Below are 22,561 nucleotides of genomic sequence, written 5' to 3' on the forward strand. Positions count from 1 at the left end.
GTAAAACTGATCATAAACAAGTAACAGGTGAGTAACAGATCTAAAACGATCTTGAAATAAGCATGATTAAATAGTGAAACTGAGGAAGTGTCGCTGCTGCACCAGTTCCTGTCACAGCTGGCCTTTACTCAGAACAAAGTCCATCATCTACCTTGAATGATTCAGGCATTCCAACTGCAGAGCAGTACCTGCCTGACCTTGAGCAGGTTACTGAATCTCAAGTCCTCAATCTTCCTCATCTAAAAGCAACGCTACTACCTCCCTTGGAGTTATTGTAAGGATTTAATGAGAAAATGTGCATAAGGCACTAAGCATACTAACACATGAAAGCACTTAATGTTAGCTGAAATCTACCATCATCATCATCCTCAGCTGGATAAAAGTTATTGCGCTCCTACTCCAGCAATGAAAATATATTCATTCTTTGAAACCACAGTTCAATAGTGCTTTCATTATTTTCTAATCAATTATACCTTCAAAGGGCTATTTCATTATAAATGATGAAGGCTACAGGGCACATAAGTAAATAAACACATAAGTAAATAAACTATCACATTCGGATTCTTAACTAATTACACAACTACTAGTAGCAAGCCAATTCCAGTGGGGTTTTCTTCATATTTCTAATATCTTTGTATACATAAACATTACTATACAAATGAATACGTCATATACTTAAGTTAATCAATCACTACCAGATATAATCTAGGTCAAGGCTTTCCACCTGATAAAATTAGATCAGAATCAGTGTTAAGACTTAGAAAAGCCTAAGGATCACCCAGTCTGATCCTTTCGTTTTACAAATGGATTTAGCAAATGTAGTTAACTGGTGAACAAGGAAAACATTCAAATGCTAATCTACTTTTTCAGGAATTAGTCCAAATCTTAAAAGGAACACATAGTAGATCTCAGTTTAGACTTTAAAAATGACATCAAATTTTAACTCAGCTAAAAGTGTTACTATTATTACCACACTTTTAAGGTGTAAGTGGGAGCTTCCTTTTCACTTTCAACAGTATTAAATCCACAGCTTTGAATTCTGTTTCAAGACACTTTTTTAATGATAGGAAATGGGGAGGAGAGAAAAATCATGGTCAGGCATTTAAAGAGCTCTTATTTGACATCTAATTCAAAGAACTAACAGTGATTTTCTTTAAAAAGCTGAATCTAAGAGTTCACATGCATAGTATAAGACTATTATAAAAATATTTTCTTCACATTTATATAAAAATTTTTCAAGACACAAATCGCTTTTAAACCCATGAAAATATGCTCATTAAGAGAAACGAAAATTAAAATAACAAAACAACAAAATTCCTCTCACATTTGCAGAAATCTAAGTCACTTGGCCTAGACAAAGATTTGTCGTTGGAATGCTGACTTTATGACTCTCTAAGTTTAAAACTTTTAACAATCATTTCTATTTACGAGCAAGTCTGAGCTCATGCATGTGTATGTGTCTCTATTTATACATAAAATTTAATACTAACATGTTTTTGAGAAAGGGGAAAATAGATATACTTTCATATTTCTTATGGAAATATAACCTCTATGAAGAAGAATTTGACAGTAACTATGAAAATTAAAAATACTGATATCCTTTGACCCAGCAGTTCCACTTCTAGGAGTTTATCATACAGACTCTCAGATACGAGAGATACCACAGGTACATGGATACTCACTGCAGCACTTCTTGTAGTAGCAAAAAACTGGTAACAACTTGAATGTCCATTAATAGAAGACTGGCTAAAATTATAGTAGACTCAAAATTGAACACTATTGCAGCCATTAAATAAATGACAACTATATAAATATTAACATGGAAAGATCTCTAAAAGATATTGTCAATAATGTGTTGCATACAGCACCACGAGTTTTAAAATTTATAATATATGTAGAGACACATACTCATGCATGGGCACATATATGCTTATAATTAAACAGAATATCCCTAGCGTGCATGAGAAGCTGGTAATAACTATCAAGAACAGGCCTGGGTAGTTGGGGAATGGGGGACAGAAAAGTACTTCTCACTCTATACCCTTTTTAAAATTTCATTCTATTTACACTTTTCAAAAAAAAAAAGATATCTTTTCTTTTTTTTGAGATGGAGTCTTGCTGTCACCCAGGCTGGAGTGCAGTGGCATGATCTCGGCTCACTGCAACCTCGGTCTCCCAGGTTCAATAGATTCTCATGTCTCAGCCTCCTGACTAGCTGGGATTACAGGTGCGCACCACCATGCCTGGCTAATTTTTATATTTTTAGTAGTGGCAGGGTTTCGCCATGTTGACCAGGCTGGTCTCGAACTCCTGACCTCAAGTGATACACCCACCTGGGCCTCCCCAAGTGCTGGGATTACAGGCATAAGCCACCGTGCCCAGCCAAAAAAATTTAACTTTTACAATACTTATTTTTAAATTTAGATATCTGACCTATGGCGTATTCCAAATCAAAGAACTCTCAAATTTTCCTTGGTCAATAGTTTTTAAATTCAAGATTCATAAAGTCAGGCTTCCAAGGACAAATCTTGAAGCCCAGTGAGTCCGTAATCAACATCAGTTCCGGCAGAATTAAAATCCTAAAGTCCAGTTCTAGGCAGAAACACATATTATTTATATTACAGTAGAATTAGAGTGGTAAAACTGAGACCTCACCTGACCAGGTCTCCATGAAGCTGTAAATAAAGACTTTCTCTTCCCTCTCCAGCACATATTTCTGATGCTGGTGTCTCTACAGTGCAAAGGACCAGATGTAAGTCAGAGGAAGAGGAGGAGGAGGAAGAGGAAGAGGAGGTGGTGGTGGTTGTAGTGGCAGTGGTAGTGTCTGCTCCATAAAGGTAAACACAGCCTCTCTTTACATCTTCTCTTAGCCAGTCTCTTTCTCGAGAACCAAACCTACTTCTCCTATTCAAACAATTTCTGCTCCCATTGCGTTTCATATTTCTCTAAAAAATATCAAGAGAAAGAAATCGTTAGCTAGAACATCTGACTGAATTAGACATTTCAGTCCTCAACCCACCTCTCTCTACTTTATATTCCCCAACACTCTGCTCAAGTATCCCCTCCTTTTGTGGAGCACTTCACATCTGTCATGCTCATTGGTAATAACTCAGATAACTTAATTTTCTTTACTGCTGTGTTTCCACCCATCATCTTCTTTGACCCTCTCTTTTTCTTGTGTTTTCAGAAACGTGTCAAGAATAACAAAACAGTGGGTGCAGTGGCTCAGGCCTGTAATCCCAGCACTTTGGGAGGCCAAGGTGACAGGATTGCTTGAGGCCAGGAGTTCAAGACTAGCTTAGGAGGCCGGGCGCGGTGGCTCACGCTTGTAATCCCAGCACTTTGGGAGGCCGAGGCGGGCGGATCACGAGGTCAGGAGATCGAGACCACGGTGAAACCCCGTCTCTACTAAAAATACAAAAAAAAAAAAATTAGCCGGGCGTGGTGGCAGGCGCCTGTAGTCCCAGCTACTCGGAGAGGCTGAGGCAGGAGAACTGCTTGAACCCGGAAGGCGGAGCTTGCAGTGAGCCGAGATTGCGCCACTGCACTCCAGCCTGGGCCACAGAGCAAGAGTCTGTCTCAAAAAAAAAAAAAAAAAAAAAAAAAAAAAAAAAAAAAGACTAGCTTAGGTAAGATGGCAACATCCCATCTCTACAAATTTTTTTTTTATATTAGCCAGGCATGGTGGCACATGCCTGTAGTCCCAGCTACTTGGGAGTTTGAGGTGGAGGACAGATTGAGCCTGGGAGATTGAGGTTGCAGTGAGCCTTGACTGTCCACTGCAATCCTATCTGGGTGACAGAGCAAGACCTTGTCTCTCAAAAATAGAAATTTTAGTATTTTGCCTGGGCACAGTGGCTCACATCTGTAATCCCAGCACTTTGGGAGGCCAAGGTGGGTGGATCACCTGAGGTCAGGAATTCGAGACCAGCCTGGCCAGCATGGTGAAACCCTATCTCTACTAAAAAATACAAAAAAACTAGCCAGCTGTGGTGGCACACGCCTGTAATCCTAGCTACCTGGGAGGCTGAGGTAGGAAGATTGCTTGAACCTGGGAGGCAGAGGTTTCAGTGAGCCAAGATCACGCCATTGCACTCCAGCCTGGGTGACAGAGCAAGACTCCATCTCAAAAAAAAAAGAAACTTTAGGCTGAGCAAGGTGGCTCACATCTATAATCCCAGCACTTTAGGAGGCCCAGGTGAGTGGATCATTTGAGGTCAGGAATTCGAGACCAGCTTGGCCAACATGGTAAAGCCCCGTCTCTACTAAATACGCAAAAAAAAAAAAAAAAATTAGCCGAGTGTGGTGGCACGTGCCTGTAATCCCAGCTACTTGGGAGGCTGAGGTAGGAGAATCACTTGAACCCAGGAGGCAGAGGTTGCAGTGAGCCAAGATTGTGCCACTGCATTCCAGTCTGGGCAACAAAGTAAGAATCTGTCTCAAAAAAACAAACAAACAAACAAACAAAAAAACTTTTATCTATAAACCATACACAGTATTGTCTTATCTAATTTAAATGTCATCTAATCCTTAACAATACTTATGTTTCACCCTGTAATTTTATTTAGTTCAATATTGCTTTAGAGATACAACTGTGTTAATCTACCCAGTTCATTCATTTGAATATTCCCTTATACAAATACATCAAACTTTATCCACTCTCCTGTTTACAGCATTTAGTTTGCTTCCAATTTTTCACTGCTAGAAACAATCCAGCAATAAACATTTTTGCACGTCTCCTTATGAAAATGTGTGTTTCTCTAGGGTCCTAACCCTTTGCTTTACATCCCAAATAAGCCAAGTGTAGTATCAACACAATACTGCACAAATATACTTTCTATTCCTGCCCTGTTTCAAAAAAATTAATGTCGCATTTGATAATTTAGGTATGTGAAATTCATATATTGCGAAGTTATCTCAAAGCAAAAACAATTTCTACAGATAATATAACAAGTTTCTAAAGATTGGCATTTGCCTGCTCTATTTTTATGATGGGCTATTTCTGTTCTTTTTGATAAAAAAGAAATTTCCACTGACATTTCCACAGCCGCACCTCTCCAGCTTCATTTCCTACTACTGCCCTTTACTACATGTTTCATTCACCTCCAACTACTTGCAGCTGTCCAAACACACCAAGTACACCACAATTCTGTGGCTTGTCTGAAACATCCTTCTCCACCTCATCCATATGACAAGTTATTCTTCAAAATCCTACTCAGGCATCACCTTCTCTATGGAGCCTTCCATATCTCCTATCATTCTCCCTAGACAGAATTAATGACTAGCAGACATTTTTACTAGACAGAATGAATTATCTAGACAGAATTAAGAACTTCTTCACCTTGAGTACATCTCTAACACTACATCGATGATGATGGGTTTTATTTATTTATTTGATATTTCTTCCTCTTCTCCACTTCTAGCATGTTAACACCTGGGTGACACAGAAGTGTTTGTAGAACTCAGCTGACATCACAGAAACCTATTCTCAATCTGTACCTTAGTCCAATTAGCTCTGACAGGAAGCTGAACAAACTTGGGGGGAAAAAATCCCCATTTCTATGGAGAACCCTACATCTTTGCAGCAGCTGCAAAGTGAATGTGAGTAAATAAAATACTTTCAGTAGTATTCCTCATTGGAAAATAGAAATACCTATAAATACAGCAAACACTATTTTTATAATTACTAAGATTAAATATTTGAGGGTAACACATTTCTAAAGATGTCAGAGAAAGAGGAGTGAAAAGTTAGCAGGTATTTCTATGTGGGAAGAAAGAAAAACAAGAGTAAGAATGGCTTTATTGTTTAAATTTAGAACTCAGGAAAACTGATCATTTTGCAGATCTTGGGGATTTAGGCATTGCTATTCAAAACCATGAGGATTATTGATTCTAACTTTAGAGAAGTAGGATAAATCCCTGCTACAAGTGAGAACTAGTTTTCTCATCAAATGCATTTTCTCAAAGCTGAACATCTCAGAATGAAAGGGCTTTCAAGTGCTTACTGCATAAACATAGGGACCATCATATTTGTACTACTAAATAATTTTAACTACTGAATAGTCAAATACTGCTAATAGTTAAATATTTAGTAGGTAAACTGTTACATTTTAAATATTCTTCATTTTTTAATCTTTGGGAAAGATTAACTGGACCATCTGAAAACAGTATTCCATATAGTACAGCAATATTTATACAAAGCTCTGCATTCTGTACTCAGTGGAGAAAAAATAAACAGACAATGTTTCACACAACCAACAAAAAAGTCTTCTTCAGAAAAACTTTCTAAGGTCAAATAATAGTTCACTGACCTTCTAAATCTTAGAAAAGTCAAGAAGACCCCAGGAAGTTTTGTTTGTTTGTTTTGAGACAAGGTCTCACTCTGTCACCCAGCCTGGACTACAGTGGCGTGATCACAGCCCACTGCAGCTTCGAACTCCTGACCTCAAGTGATCCTAAAGCCTTAGCCTCCAGAGTAGCTGGTACTACAGGCACATGCCACCACACCCAGCTAATTTTTTGTTATGTTTTTAAGAGATGGAGTCTTGCTATGTTGCCCAGGCTGGTCTTAAATTTCTGGACTCAAGCAATCCTCCTGCTTCGGCCTCCCAAAGTGCTGGGATTACAAGCATGAGCCACCACACCAGGCCTGACTTTTCTTCTGTGAGGATTTTTAAAAGTCATTTTTAGTGCCTATATATTTACCTTAGATTATAAATTCCTTAAGGAACTTTACATTATCAAAACATATATGTGGCCGGGTGCAATGGCTCACGCCTGTAATCCCAGCACTTTGGGAGGCCGAGGCAGGCGGGTCACGAGGTCAGGAGTTCGAGACTAGCCTGGCCAACATAGTGAAACTCCGTCTCTACTAAAAATACAAAAACATTAGCTGGGCGTGGTGGTGTGCGCCTGAAATCCCAAATACTTGGCAGGCTGAGGCAAGGAAATCACCTGAACCTGGGAGGCGGAGGCTACAGTGAGCCAAGATCACGCCACTGCAATCCAGCCTGGGTGACAGTACAAGACTCTATCTCAAAAAAAAAAAAAAAAAATGCCTGTAATCCCAGCACTTCAGGAGGCCAAGGAGGGAGGATTACTTGAGGCCAGGGGTTCAAGACCAGCCTGGACAACATAGTGAAACCGCATCTCTAAAAAAATTAAAATGAAATAGATTAAAACAATAACAAAATATATACGCTGTTGATCATCATTTACCTCAAAGGATCTATCTCCTGTCTACATGATATATTCCACCCTAAGAAGATAAACTGCTAAGTTACAACTTCCGTATATATCATTCTCTTAAACCTGACCGATGGGCACTTAAAAGGCCTGGATATTAAGCAAAGCAAAGGCTTACAGCAACAATCTAGATGGACTGTTTAGCTATTATTAGCCACTGCTGAATTGCCTAGTGCTTCCTTCTTCTCAAGAATGTCTTGCTCCACTGCTTAACACATCAGTTAACTGCTGGAAAAACCTTCCTATGAGCCAGGACTGCAGATGACACTGTCCCCTGAGGTGCTTTCAACTTTTAGAATCACCATTCTACTAGAATTGCTAGGTTGAGAAAACTATTTTCCCCTTACTCTTATAGAATTGTTATCACAAATTTATTTAAAAGGGAACACAATTACAATCACCTCTTACATCAAACAAGTATACAAAGAGCGTATTTAAGATTGAAAGATCTTTCTAGCCGGGCGCAGTGGCTCATGCCTGTAATCCCAGCACTTTGGGAGGCTGAGGCGGGCGGGATCACCTGAGGTCAGGAGCTCGAGACCAGCCTGGCCAACATGGTGAAACCCCGTCTCTATTAAAAATACAAAAGAATTACCCAGGCGTGGTGGCACGCATGCCTGTAATCCCAGCTACTCTGGAGGCTGAGGCAGGAGAATCGCTTCAACACAGGAGGTGGAGACTGCAGTGAGCCGAGATCATGCCACTGCACTCCAGCGTGGGCTACACAATGAGGCTATGTCTCTAAAACAAATCTTCTTAAATTTTTTTTGGCATTAATTGTTTATATATACTTTGCTAAACACCCAAAACTATTCTTGAAAAAAAAAAAAATGAATCTCATGACACACACCGACATTAGTTGTAACTTCGTATCTTCTATAAGCTGAGTAAAAAACAGTTAATCATTACTAAAAAAACCATAAACCCCAAATTGTAGGAAACACCTGGAAAATTTACAAACCTATGGTCCAGCAATTTGCTAAATAAATCTGGGGGCACATTTTGAAGGAAATTTTCCAGTATCCCAGGATAGATGGAACTGGATCTAGTCTGGCCAAGTTAGACGGGCTTAGTTATATTAGCCTTTTGACGAGTATCTGTATTATTTGACAATAATGTTCATGATTTGGTATTAGGTAAAAAAGAGTTACAAAAAAGAATGAAGTTTCTCAAGGGTCTTCGGAGAAAAATGAGTGGGAGATGACTCTTCCCAATTCAGAGTCTTCTACTGTAATACTTCTTTTCCAGCATCATTTGGCACAAAATTCAACCACTCAGCTACTTAACAAAACTGTATGAGGCCGGACGCGGTGGCTCATGCCTGTAATCCCAGCACTTCGGGAGGCCAAGGCGGGCGCATCACTGGAGATCAGGAGTTCAAGACCAGCCTGGGAAACATAGCGAAACGCTGTCTCTACTAAAAATACAAAAAATCAGTGGGGTGTGGTGGCGGGCGCCCGTAATCCCAGCTACTCAAGAGGCTGAGGCAGGAGAATCGCTTGAACCCTGGAGGCAGAGGTTGCAGAGATCGAGTCACTGCACTCCCGCTTGGGTGACAGAGTAAGACCCTGTCTCAAAAAAATAAATAAAAAGAAAAAAAATTGAGAGGCAATAGCACAAAAAATGTTTTATATTTTAGAGAGTTCTAGTTTATGCTGTTCCATGGATTCACTAGGTTCTATTATTGTTTTTCCGTGTTCCCATCTTTGTGACATCGTACTAACCTTCATAACATGTAAATACTGCTGAACCTCAATCCCAATAAAATACTACTTAAAGTATTTTTAACATCATACGTTTTGTTTTGCAATGTATTTTTGAAACACATCAAATCTAAATTTTCTTTCCTTTCTATCCTTCTACTGGGCAAGTTTCATATCCTGAATTCCTCATGTAGAACTCTAGAAGGAATTCCATTCCACCTGGGGAAGGACACCTAGTTTACGTATTTGACCTACAGAAAAATTTCTCTGCAACTCTTCCAAATGCTAGTAAAAAACTCCACCCAGTCAGCCTCCCACAACCCACAACCCCTCCCCTTAACCATCTTCTCCTCCCCACTATCACCACCCTACCTTGTGCATTCCTTCGTAAACTTACTTGTCATCACCTTCAAGGTTCCACTCCCCTCTTGCCTGCATCTGTTTTCATATCCTCCCACTCCCCCAATTCCTGCCAAGAAGCCCCGCTAGCTGCCTGTTGCATAACGGCTCCCCCATTCCGTCTCCCTCGGCAGTCGGCCCCGCTCCGGCGAGCAGGAATGCCCCTTTCGGCCTGGCTCCTCCTCCCTTCCGCAACACGCCCAGCGAGTCCCCGCGACGCAGCTCCAGCGGGGATTCTCCAAGCGAGGCGGGTTGTCCTTCCCGGCCGGCACCTCGGGTAGCGAGCCCCGAGGGCAGAGGAGCCGGCTCCACCCTGCCTGGCCCCGAGCCCTCCGCGGCGCCGGCAAATCGCCGCCGCCATCCTCCCGCTGAGGTGATGTCTTCAGGTGTCCGGAAGGGGAGAAAGCCCTGCGTACGTCCAGCCCCGCTCCTGTGCCAAGAGCCGGCGGCCCTCCGAGCCCTCCGGAGCCGGCCTCCGGGCCCCGAGCGCGGTGAGGCAAGCAGGGGCGGCGAAGGGTCCGGGTGGGCGGCGGCTACCGACAGCACGAAGGCGTGGGCCTGCGAGGCGGGCGGCGCGCGGCCAGGGATGGGCAGCAGCGGAGGACCGAGGCGCCGAGGCCTGGACGCGGGCGCGGCGCTGAGGCCTCGGCGTCCCCAGCTGGGTGTGGGGCGGCCGACCAGCTGGGTGTGGGGCGGGGGTCGCCGGCTGCCTCAGCCACTGCGCGGGGCGGGGGCGGGGGCGGGGGCGGGGGCGGGGGCGGCAGCGGCCTCTAGCCTCCCTCTTTCCCTCCCTAGTCCGCTTGCCCGCTTGCCCGCTCGCTCGTCCATCCGCCCCCTCACCTTCAGGACCCGGATCCCTCCCGGCCGGCGGCTCGCGGGCGCTTCGGGCGGCTCCGGGGGCTCCAGCGGGCCCGCGGGCCCGGGCTCCACCTCCCCCATCGGCGACCCAGGCTGCACAGAGACGCCCGGCCCGCGCGACGGCGTGCGGAACCTCGGCGGCGCGCGCGAGCAGCCGGTGGCCCCGCCCCCCGCGGCCCGCCGGCTCCGCCCCTCCGGCGGCTCGCCAGCTCCGCCCTTCCCGCAGCCCGGCTGGACCTAAGTAGCTGCGGGCGCCGAGTGGCCCCGGGGCCGCCGAGCCGCATCCCGGCCGCGGCCCGCGTGGCGGAACCTGGCACCACCGCAGGGCGCAGGGCCTCCACTGCCCGCTGCCCTAGCCTTGGAGGACTAGAGCGCAAGGAGGGGTATTTGCTGCTTTCCCCGCCCTCAAAGAAACCCGCGGGAGGAAGAAGCAGGTGGCGCCGGCACCTGTCAATTGTGACAGGACGCTGCCCTCCGCCCAGGTTGGCTGTTGTAACTTCCCTCACTTGCCAAGCCGTTGAACGAACTGTTGAGAATGCTCACCTTGGCAAGGCCTTTTCTGTGCCTTATCAGAGATGCGTGCGACCTTCTTAAGCAAATTCAACCCAACCTCGTACAAAACGTCCGCTCACCTCCCAGCCATGTTTTAATTCCCTTGCCTCCTCCTGGAGCAAAATTATCAGAATTCGGTGCTCTGCTTCAAGCAGTAATATGGCCTGTGACCCGGTTTATGATTTATTTGCAAGGCTGATTCAGAAAAACCTTTTAAAAGTTAACGTCTTTTCTTTCTGTTTTTTTTTTTTTTTCTTTTCGTTCTCGCAGTGATAGTAGTTTTGTGGCCAATGGGCCAAATTTGGAGTCAGCCAGCCTGATTCCAGATCTCCCCTCTGCCCTTCTTTAGATCTATACCCCTGTGCAAGTTACTTGATCTAAGCCTTTCGTTCTTAAGCTGTGAGAAAGAGATTAAAATCTTCCAAGTTGTTATGATGAAGATTTAGTGCATAAAAAGTGCCTAACGTATAGTGGGGATTCATAGTAGCCATTATAATTCCAAAATTCTAAATTGAAGATCCAATCGGTTTCTCGGAAAGTACTCTGTTGATTCCTCCTAAATTTTCCTAGGAAGGCTTCTAGACTTGCAGATTTTTAGGGCTTCCCCTGGTACATAGGGTGTTGAATCTTCAAGCAACTTATAAGGAATTTGACAGCAAAAAAGAGTAATTTCTTCACTTTTGAAGAACTGTAATTCCAGTACTTTAGGAAGCCAAGGCAGGCAGATTACTTGAGGCCAGGAGTTCGAGACCAGCCTGACCAACATAGCGAAACCGTGTCTATACCAAAAATACAAAAAAATGAGCTGAGCAGGGTGGCGCTCGCCTGTAATCCCAGCCACTTGGGAGGTGGAGGCAGGAGAATCGCTTGAACCCGGGAGGCGGAGGTTGCAGTGAGCCGAGATCGTGCCACTGCACTCCAGCCTGGGTGACAAAGCGGGACCCTTTGTCTCTATTATCCATTGCTTCAGTTTGCCTCATTCAGACTAACTGTATGTCTAGAATAATTGCAGGCTTAGTACAAGACTTTTAGATTTAACAGGGCAGTCTGTGTCCCCCATCTGAGATATGTATCCATTTGGAGATATTTTAATGCCAGGACCAAATTTGGCTCTTGCAGGTTCCGACCCCTTTCTGACCTACTTTCTCCCTTCACGAGTTAGCTTTGTATATACCAAAATTCCAGTCTCCAGTAATCTTCATTTCTTGGCCTCATTTTAATGCATTAAAAACGATTTGTCACTGTGAGTCTGGTTTAAAGGGGGAGAAAACTCTTAGGTCATCCACCTCCTGGATTGTCCTTCCACCTTGAAATTATTTTCAGGAAAGGTACTCAAAGTAGTTGGATTCCCATTTCAGTGCTTACTGGGTAATTTCTCCCAACAAGAAAACAGGTATGTAAGCAATAGGCACCAATATGGAGACAGAAGCAAATTTTACCAAGGGCAGGCAAGCAGTGATAAGAAAAAAATGTGGTTTAGAACAAGTGTTTCTGGCTGGGTGCAGTGGCTCATGCCTGTAATTCAGCACTTTGGGAGGCGAAGACGGGCAGATCACCTGAGGTCAGGAGTTCGAACCCAGCCTGGCCAACATGGCAAAACTCCATCTCTACTAAAAATACAAAAATTAGGCGGCATGGGGGCGCGAGCCTGTAGGCCCAGCTACTCAGGAGGCTGAGGCAGGAGAATCACTTGAACCTGGGAGGTGGAGGTTGGCAGTGAGCAGAGATATCGCGCCACTGCACTGCAGTCCAGGTGACAGAGGGAGACTCCATCTCAAGAAAAAAAAAAGTGTTTCTAAAAAGGCTTTTATATTTTTTTATTTTTGAGACAGGGTCTCGCTTTTTTGCTCAGGCTGGGGTACAGTATGGGCACAATCATAGCTCACTGCAGGTTCAACCTCCATGGGCTCAGGTGATCCTCCCACGTCAGCCTCCCAGTAGCTGGGACCACAAGTGAGGGCCACCCTACGCTTGGCTATTTTTTGCATTTTTTTGTAGAGATGGGGCTTCACCATATTGTGCAAGCTGGTCTCAAACTCCTGAGCCATCCGCCCACTTCAGCCTCCCAAAATGCTGGTATTACAGGTGTGAGCCACCACGCCTGACTGTAAGAGTCTGTTTCTTGAGGTATTATACATTACCTTTTCCGGATTTCATGAGTAGAAGCTCTTTATTGACTGACTACACAAAAAGGAAAGATCTTGTTCCAGAACTGAAGTTTAAGCTCATGCTGAGGAACAACAGTGGTGAATAATTGTTTAATTAAAGGGATAGTGGGCAAAAGCATTACTATTTACTCCTTCATTCTGGCAACAGTAGTTCCTCTTTCAAAAGGGAAAACATAAAAAAAAAACCCATCCGTCCAAAAGTTTCAGGGGCTAATTTATGATGTAACTACCTTTAATGGTTCCCATGATTTAAGATCCAATTTAGTAGTGACAACCAGTTGATTTTTTTCAAATCATGTAGTGCCATTAACATTTTATACTTTGTTTCAAAGGTCACATATTGATGTTCTCCCCCAGTTCAAGGCAGTGTGCATTATGTATGCCAAGGGTTATGTAACTACAATTTCTGGAAATGGTAAACAGCTGAGACTAACCCTGAAAATAAATTCCTCTGGGATTTTTTTGTGCGAAAATCCATCTGCCCTCACTGCAGGTTCATCATTACAAAAATCACTGTTTAGCTCAAACCAAGAGACAGAGAAGTCATCAGGATCTCTCCTTTCTGTCTCCTTCCTATAGCAGCTGTGCTTCCCCTCTCTGGTATGTACACACGCACACACATTCTTTATGCCAGGAGCTTTTCCAGATCTTCACTACAAAATGGGAAGTCTGGAGAAGGGAAGCTCGTGCCTATCAGATGTTGGGAGAGGAAGCAGGTAAGACTTATATTTACTTATTTATATCTAGTACCCACTCCAGTGATCCACAAAGTCATCTTTGGGCCTAAATCCCTTGTTATTCTACCAATAGGTTGAGCAGATTTGGATATTCCTAATTTTGGTTCCAAATAAACAGGCAGTGTTTACCTAGCTTCAAAGTTTGGAGAACTTTTCTGTGAACATTTTGATATTTTTCAAATATGGGGACAATTGAATTGGGGAGAAGACATAGGATAGAAAACCCTTAAAAGTGACAAAAATTAATTTAGTGCTTCTGAATTGAAATTCAGATCTGAATACTATTTGTTGTATTGTTAAATAAATGTCTATTACTGGCTAAACTTTTCTATTGCAGCTTTTATATTTTCCTCTAATTACATGAAGGTGCCAACTAAATTTAATATTAGAAACAACTATGAATTTTAACTAACTCATACATAAGATTATAGAGATGTTGCTTATCAGACAGTACCAAAGGGCACTTCTGCATAAACTAGATAACTGCCAGGGCCTACACCCTTCCCCTTTTCAATCGGGACTATCACACCCTCCCCCTTCTCAATCAAGGGACTGTCAGGGATCATAAGAGTAACGGAAAACCTAAAGCTTCCAACCTCCAAAACACAGAGTTGACAGCCAGGCACAGTGATTATGCCTGTAATCCCAGAACTTTGGGAGGCAGAGGCTAGTGCATCACTTGAGCCCAGGAGTTTGAGACCAGCTTGGGCAACATAGTGAGACCCTGTCTCTACCAAAGAAAAAAAAATACAAAAATTAGCCAGGCATGGTGGTGCACGCCAGTAGTCCCAGCTACTAGAACGGCTGAGGTGGGAGGATTGCCTGAACCAGGGAAGTCAAGGCTGAAGTGATCGGTGATCACACCACTGCATTCCAGCTGGATGACACAGCGAGACTCTGTCTTAAAAAAAAGCCAGGTGCAGTGGCTTACGCCTGTAATCCCAGCACTTTGGGAGGTTGAGGCAAGAGGATTGCTTGAGGCCAAGAGTTCACGACCAGCCTAGGCAACATAGCAAGACCACATCCCTACAAAAATTAATATATATAAAATACACAGTTCATATAAAATAGACCATGAAATATAACTCATTTTGACTGGTCAAGCCTTCCTCTGCCCAGTCACAGATATACTTGAACAATTCACAAAAAGCAGCTTATAAAGAAAACTCATAACCACCCTTAATATACATTTCATCTTGATTTCTCTGCCTTGAGAATTGGCCTATGGAGAAGATTAAGCATGAAATTAATCATATTATAGTTAAAATGTCCAATTGCACTTAGGACTTTTTCACTGTCTATAACACAAGTTTGTTGTTTTGTTGTTGTTTTTGAGACGAAGTTTCACTCTTGTCACCCCAGGCTGGAGTGCAATGGTGTGATCTCCGCTCACTGTAACCTCCACCTCCTGGGTTCAAGCAATTCTCCTGCCTCAGCCTCCCGAGTAGCTGGGATTACAGGCATGCGCCACCATGCCTGGCTAATTTTGTATTTTCAGTAGAGACAGGGATTCTCCACGTTGATCAGGCTGGTCTCAAACTCCCAACCTCAGGTGATCTGCCCGCCTCGGCCTCCCAAAGTGCTGGGATTACAGGTGTGAGCCACCGTGTCTGGCTACCACCCCAAGTTTTTAAGTGGTTCAAATGCCTTTCTTGGTGAGACTTATGTGTAAAAGAATTACTAACAGGTCAGTAAGTTTAGCTTAACCTCTGGAATAAGAATTCATCTAAGTCTTCTAATCCAATTGTAAGAAGCAAGGAAGCAAATTTTAAATCATTGGGTATTGACTTTTTATTATTAGTCACTGTTCATAATTTTTTCAACCAAAAGACAATACACACAGCAGAATTCTAATGCATCCCATGTAAATGTTTACATCCATTTTATTCCTCACTCGCCTCTAAGACTTATCATTTAACTTTAAATTTTTTTTTTACATCTCAAAAATATGTCTGCAATAATTAGAGCTTCATTAGCTGTCCCACTTGGAAACAGCTTTTTAATATTTTTACAGTAAAGAAGATGTGATGGGGCATAATCAAGATGTAACCTACAACACTATGAAAGAAAAGGGCCTTTATAGGAACACCGTGGGAGTTCATAAAGGAAACAGTTCAGAAGCTCTTTCCCATGGGGCCCCCAAATAGAAAACAAAAACAAAACACACAAAGCGCAACTGCAGGTTGAGGGGAAAAAAAAAAAAAAAAAAAAAAAACCAACTCCAATGCTCCATCTTGAAGCCAGAATCAGCCTCTTGGAAGTCTGTAAAGCAACTGTGCAAGCTGCTTCAGCATTTCCTTCTGTTAAAGTGTTCCAGTCCTGGAACCCTGTCGATGGGACCCACTCACTGATATTGCTTGAAAAAGTTACTCACTTCCAGTTCTACAAGCAGCCCCACCCTCCCGAGCCAAAGCTGGTCAAAAGTGTTTTAAACTTCAGGACTTTCTGTGCAATTCTCTCTCCAATGATCCTCCCCACTCCCAAAGTCATGAATACACAGACATGTAAAACCACTCTCCCAACCACAAAGTTCATGAACACCCACTTTTTCCTCTCTAGTTTTCTCAGTTTAGGACACTGTGGTTAAAATACATTCACTAGAAAAAAATACACACATTCAAACTCCTTTCCCCTAGTTCTCATGGCCCAAATATTTTCCAATGCAGAAGATAATGAAGTTGAACCTTGAAAGCAGTACTCCCTAACTTCCAATCTCTTCTACGACACAAAAAAAATTGGAAGCATGTTATATAAACCATTAGTGTTGGACAGTTTTAAAAGTCTATTTTCATATATGAATGAGACAAACAAGGAGTATGAATCACACCTTTAAACTAGCAAGAGGAAAGAATCCCCTCCCAAATGTTACACTGAGGAATGTTTCTTTAAATGAGAAAGACCTTAAAATTAACAAATGATCACTATGCACAGCCTAAAACTTCCGTGACTGTCCAAACCACCTCAAGGTAACAGCACCAAAGCACTGTGGGAGAAGCTTCTCAGGGAGAGCACCCTTCCTACAGTTTTTTGAGATTACTTAGATGAATTAATTCTCCCTTAGGATTCTCCGGGATGGGGCAGAGACTAGAATAGAATCGACTCTTGAAGAGGGAAATAATGAGGTACAAGTGCACGTGAAATTGTCAAAGTAAGTGTATGAGGGCTCACTGCTTATCACCCCAGGGTTATCAAAACAGCCTTGGAAAATGCTCTTTCCTCACAATGCCTCTGAAGTTGTAAATCCATCCAAATTTGCTCCCCCTTGAATGGTTATACTCGGGAAAGGAATTATTGAAATGTGCAAGTATTCAAAGAAATTGAAACATTTCTCCATTTAGCTGCAAGGCCAAGTGAGAGGAAAACTAATTCTGATCCTAGAAACTAAGGCACGCTGAAGCTTTCAAAGATCCAGTCATTTGAAACAGTCTTCACAACCATCAGTATCCTAGGCAGTTATTTGGCTGCTAGTCCTTCAGTATGGTGCTTGTGTTCAGATTCCAAAATCAATTCATATTCTACGCAGCACCCTTTGTGTTAAGGCCATGATATTTTACTCCTTCTAGACAAAGCTATGAATGATCATAAACTCTACCTCAAAACTATGATCACCCAAGGAAATGCTCTGTCAGCAGAGTAGACCCTTCCCAGCTCCATTAGCTGACAGTGTCTTATAGCATGGTCTTGAACAGATTTCTTCAGAGATTCAACCCAGTTCAAATAAAAAAACCTGAGCTGGTTAGCTACAAATATAAGAGAGAAAATAAAGCCTCTACGCAAAGAGGAATGTTAAGACAAATTCTATTCAAGAAATCCACCAACATTATGTTAATCCTATCATGTTTCACAGCATTAAGTATCCATCCAATGAAATCAGTCTGCAAAGAAACCCTTAAAGGCTATTTTTCATTGCACAGGCAGAGCAGTTGTCTGAAATATGCACTAGTCCACACTTACATTACTGAAAACTATGCAGGAGATAATATCCTGTTCTTGACTCAGTCAACCATTTACCCAGTGGAGTAAGTTTTAGCAGATCTTGCTCATACACACTAGTAAGACCAGAAACTTTCCCCTGTGGAGCCTTTAGTTCAACTCCAGTTTGTCAAATGTTCGGAATAGTCCAGCATCTGATACAGAGCTAGATTTGACAAGACACTGAAGATTTTAAGTAAAGGCTTGGTGAAATGAAGGGGACAGAAAGGGATATTTGTTTCCAGGTTTAAGATTGAAGCGATAGTAGTCATTATACTGTATTCAATACAGTAACAATTGCAAACATTGTAAGAGCAAGGTGGGCCTCACTTTTTCTTTCTTCAGTATATAAGACATGGCACCTGAATACTTGAACATACATAGTACATTCAATGTGTACCACAGAGAGAGTCACCTCTACTTCATTCCAGCAACTCAATTTCAAAGTTTGATAACACATGGGTCCTTTCTAAAAAGCACTTGGCACTCTCACTAGTTTAAAAAGCTCAAGTCTTTGATGTGAATATTCATGAGATTCGTCTTTTAAAAAAGACCAATTTCTCAGACTGAGGAATTCTACCCTATGGTCTCCGTAAGACCTCCTCTGACATAGGGGTACGGAAGCTACAAGGCTTCACTCCAACACCATAAAGTACAATATGGAAAGATTTCTTTAACCGTGTGGTCTTTATTTCAGTGCCAGTGTTACAGATACAACACAAATGTTCCAGTTAGAAGGAATTCAAACGGAATGCCAAGGTCCAAGCCAGGCTCAAGAAATAAAAAGGGAGGTTTGGAGTAACAGGTGACTCCAATACTCACTCTTCCTAAGGGCAAAGGTACTTTTGATACAGAGTCTGATCTTTAAAACTGGTGAACTCCTCTTCCACCCATTACCATAGTTCAAACAGGCAAGTTATGGGCTTAGGAGCACTTTAAAATTTGTGGTGGGAATAGGGTCATTAATAACTATGAATGTATCTTTTAGAAGGTGACCATTTTGCATTTTAAAGGGAATCAATTTTGAAAATCATGGAGACTATTCATGACTACAGCTAAAGAATGGAGAAAAAGGGGAGCTGGAAGAGCCTTGGAAGTTTCTATTACAAATAGAGCACCATATCCTTCATGCCAAATCTCAACAAAAGCTCTTTTTAACTCCATCTGTCCAGTGTTTACAAATAAACTCGCAAGGTCTGACCAGTTCTTGATAACAAACATACATGTGTGTGTCTGTGTGTATACAGCAATGCACAGAAAAGGCTACCAGGAGCCTAATGCCTCTTTCAAACATTGGGGGAACCAGTAGAAAAAGGCAGGGCTCCCTAATGTCCATTATTATGTTTCCATTCCGAATGCCAGATGTTAAAAGTGCCTGAAGATGGTAACCCAGCTAGTGAGGAATAAATACCCCACCTTGCCCAGTCCACAGAGAAACAACAGTAGAAAGAAGGGGCAACTCTTTGCTGCAGAGACAAAGTGAGTGTTTTTTCGCCATGGATTGCAGTCCTCTCCTCCAGACCAGCTGCTTATTTCCTCAGGGGCCCAGGGAATGTTGATTCTGGCTGTAAATGTGGGAGGGGTGGAGAAGTGCGGAAAAAGGAGAAGAGGAAGAGTGCAAAGTAGCCTCCAGAAGCAGCCAGCCTCAACAGTGGAGGAGAGGACATTAGTCTTTAACAATGCTTTAAGGTCAGCAGTAACTTTAGGAAAATCCTCCTCAGCAGTTCTCTTCAGCTCCTCATGCCCGTGGTACAGTTGGGGGGGACTTGCCAGCAATCACAACCTCCTTCCCAGAGTTCCTTTGATTGAGTGGGATAAGAATGAGAATGGTGCCAAACCCTCATTGCCAGGACTGAGGGGGAAAGTTGTTCACCTCTGCTAGATCTTGCATTGCTGAGCCCTTGTGATTATATGTAAGCTTGATCCGCATTCGCAGCTGTTGCTATAAGAGGAAAAGAGAAGTGCAATTTATTTATTTATTTATTTTTTTTTTTTTTTTTTTTGAGACGGAGTCTTTCTCTGTCCCCCAGGCTGGAGTGCAGTGGCGCGATCTGGGCTCACTGCAAGCTCCGCCTCCCGGGTTCACGCCATTCTCCTACCTCAGCCTCTCGAGTAGCTAGGACTACAGGCGCCTGCCAACACGCCCGGCTAATTTTTTTGTATTTTTCGTAGAGACGGGGTTTCACCGTGTTAGCCAGGATGGTCTCGATCTCCTGACCTCGTGATCCGCCCACCTCGGCCTCCCAAAGTGCTGGGATTACAGGCTTGAGCCACCGCGCCCGGCCGAGAAGTGCAATTTATATATTGATATAAAATCTCCAGAATCTGTCCAGTCCACAAATAGACTTTTAATCTTAGAGGTTAAAACTTAAAGCAAAGCTGTCTGTTAAGAATGACAGGTAAACAACAACAAAAAACACCCAGTACTCTAGGCTTGAGCCAAGAAGCTAACAATGTCATGCCACCAAGTAGAGAAAGCGCATCTCCAGAACACGTGGTTAGCTTTAATCCTTGAACTGCATTAAAAGGACAGAACCCCTTAGGAGCACTTTTTCTTTTCTTTCTTTTTTTTTTTGAAACAGGGTTTTGCTCTTATTGCCCAGGCTGGAGTGCAGTGGCACAATCTTGGCTCACTGCAACCCCCACCTCCCAGGTTCAAGCAAGTCTCCTGCCTCAGCCTCCAGAGTAGCTGGGGTTGCAGGTGCTCACCGCCACACCAGGCTAATATTTTTATTTTTAGTAGAGACGGGGTTTCACCATGTTGGCCAGGCTGGTCTTGAACTCCTGACCTCAGGTGATACGCTTGCCTCAGCCTCCTAAAGGGCTGGCATTATAGGCGTGAGCCACCATGGAGCATTCTCCTAGTAACATTTTGCTGAGTCCTTTTCAAAAAGATTCAAACCTTGTATCCCAGTCTCTTAAAAAATGAGGTGAACATATACTCATCGTATACTCTCCATTCAGATATACTGTTGCTTTATCTGAAAAACCTACAGTAAATGTGAACGTGACCTTTTGTTCCTAAAGCATGAAATTTTAAAAAATGACTTAACTCACAGGTAATAGCAGTAGTTTTAAGAGAACTCAATTAGGTACTTTTTACTTTATGTGGCAGATTTCAAATACAAATGCACTAAGAAATTTTTTACTCTGTATCAGATGGTCAAAGGAATTTGTGCTTGTACTATAGAGGCAGATGCTCAAAATATAGTGAATAGCAGAGGAAAGGCAAGTGTTACAAGAGAAAGTATACTGTTATTTATGAGCAACTAGTAGAGCTCTATTAAAGAAATTCTCTGAACCATTTTCAAAAACTGTTTGAAAACCAATTGATTACTATTAAGGTGAGCTTATTTCTTTAAGAAGAGATAATAAAAATATTGCTTAATTTCAGTTTCTAAAGCTATTTTTCATTTGGCTGCTTCATTTAAAATGCCTCTATTTTTGCTATTCATACTTAATAACTGTAGCACTAAATGTAGGTATTTGGTTTCAACAAATGCTCTTACCTCAGATTTCAACTTGTGTATAAATTAAAATGTCTAAGCTTCTCCCCTACCCCCAAAAACTAGACCTTTAATCTAGCTTTTTTTGAAGTTGCATTTTAATAAGATGCCACTAAGCCACCTGATGTCTCTGGGTTCCATTTGTTATTTACGAAAGAGCAAGGAAGTTAGACCAGGCATTTTCATTGATCTCTTCTCTAACTATGAGTCAGAAAAACCTAAAGAAACAAAGCAGAATTTTATTTTGGGAAATATGCTTATACTTTGGCTCAGATATTGGCTACAAATGTGCTACTCACCTTCTGAGGGTTCAGAACTTTAATGACTTGTGTGATGGTCCCCGTGTTAAATGCTGGGACAATGCTGCTGCTAGGAGACAAGAGCTGCAGCTGGAATGTCTAGGGGGGAACAAAGGGCACTCTTCAGAAAAAGAAATACACAGTGCTAGGTCAGAGATATCAAAAAACATTTAGACACCCAGATGATGGGTCAAGTAACAGATTTCACTACTACTAAGTTTTGCCTACTACTTGTTTTCTAGATATCAGGAATTCACAGCACGTGAGCTGACTCACTGTGGTATTTGTAAAAATCCACTGTTCGGTTCTTTGATCATGACATCTAGCAATAAACCACATTCTCCTTTCTGGCAGAAGGAATTCTAGCCTACCTCTTTTCAAAAGCTGACCAATTCTTGTTTTGGCAACTTCACTTAATAGTAACTGATCAACTATGCAAGTAAAATATGGGTGCTTTTGGCTTAAAAAAACAGCCAGAAAGAAACCAAAAGAAAAGCTTTCCAAAAATAGCAAACCAACGTACTGGTCACCAACTATAAGCTTTTAGGCTTTTGTGTGATTGGATGACTGGGACGCAGAGACTTGAACTTTTGTTTTTTAAAGCCTGCATAATCTAGAATGTGTCAGAGCCTCCTCTCCACATGACAGAAGGGAAGGAAAGACTTGCAGAACCAGCCTATGCAGCAAAAGACCTACATAAGCCAAACACTATTAATTTGTTGAATGCTGGTAGGGTTTATTTGCTTACTTATAGAAATAAGAGATGAAAGTGCTGGCCGGGTGTGGTGGCTCATGCCTGTAATCCCAGCACTTTAGGTGGTCGAGGCGAGTGGATCACGAGGTCAGGAGTTTGAGACCGGCCTGGCCAACACAGTGAAATCTGTCTCTACTAAAAATACAAAAATTAGCTGGGCATGGTGGCACATGCCTGTAGTCCCAGCTACTCGGGAGGCTGAGGCAGGAGAATCGCTTGAACCCAGGAGGTGGAGGTTGTGGTAAGCCGAGACTGTGCCACTGCACTCCATCCTGGGCAACAGAGCAAGACTCCGTCTCAAAAAAAAAAAAAAAAAAAAAGTGCTATATAGGGCAAGCTAGGTAAACCATACTGTACTATGTAGCTAT

The 22,561-nt window shown here is 42.6% G+C and overlaps 2 protein-coding genes and 1 long non-coding RNA gene across 8 annotated transcripts in view; 1 reads left to right on the top strand and 2 right to left on the bottom strand.

The window, feature by feature from the left end:
• PHLPP2 (PH domain and leucine rich repeat protein phosphatase 2) overlaps positions 1–10,355 on the bottom strand; it is an 85,502-nt gene extending 75,147 nt beyond the window's left edge. For 3 of the 4 annotated variants that reach the window (XM_055298489.2, XM_055298490.2, XM_055298488.2), the window contains exons 1-2: positions 10,188–10,355; positions 2,656–2,945 (exon numbers count right to left, since the gene is read on the bottom strand). In XM_055298489.2, coding sequence (XP_055154464.1) covers positions 2,656–2,945; positions 10,188–10,286 — 389 coding nt within the window. In that variant the 5' untranslated portion in view covers positions 10,287–10,355. The remainder of the gene's footprint in view (positions 1–2,655; positions 2,946–10,187) is intronic. The other variant, XM_063611553.1, reaches the window with a different exon arrangement.
• Positions 9,145–18,852, top strand: LOC134731689 (uncharacterized). The gene is made up of 2 exons (XR_010114160.1): positions 9,145–9,838; positions 10,143–18,852. It is a non-coding gene; the product is annotated as an uncharacterized lncRNA (long non-coding RNA).
• Positions 18,303–22,561, bottom strand: part of AP1G1 (adaptor related protein complex 1 subunit gamma 1) — an 80,094-nt gene continuing 75,835 nt past the window's right edge. For all 3 annotated transcript variants that reach the window (XM_055298499.2, XM_055298497.2, XM_063611591.1), the window contains 2 exons: positions 21,440–21,538; positions 18,303–19,576 (listed from right to left, as the gene is read on the bottom strand). In XM_055298499.2, coding sequence (XP_055154474.1) covers positions 19,475–19,576; positions 21,440–21,538 — 201 coding nt within the window. In that variant the 3' untranslated portion in view covers positions 18,303–19,474. The remainder of the gene's footprint in view (positions 19,577–21,439; positions 21,539–22,561) is intronic.

This window comes from Symphalangus syndactylus, chromosome 11, assembly GCF_028878055.3.
Source record: "Symphalangus syndactylus isolate Jambi chromosome 11, NHGRI_mSymSyn1-v2.1_pri, whole genome shotgun sequence".
In the NCBI taxonomy this organism is placed as follows: domain Eukaryota; kingdom Metazoa; phylum Chordata; class Mammalia; order Primates; family Hylobatidae; genus Symphalangus; species Symphalangus syndactylus.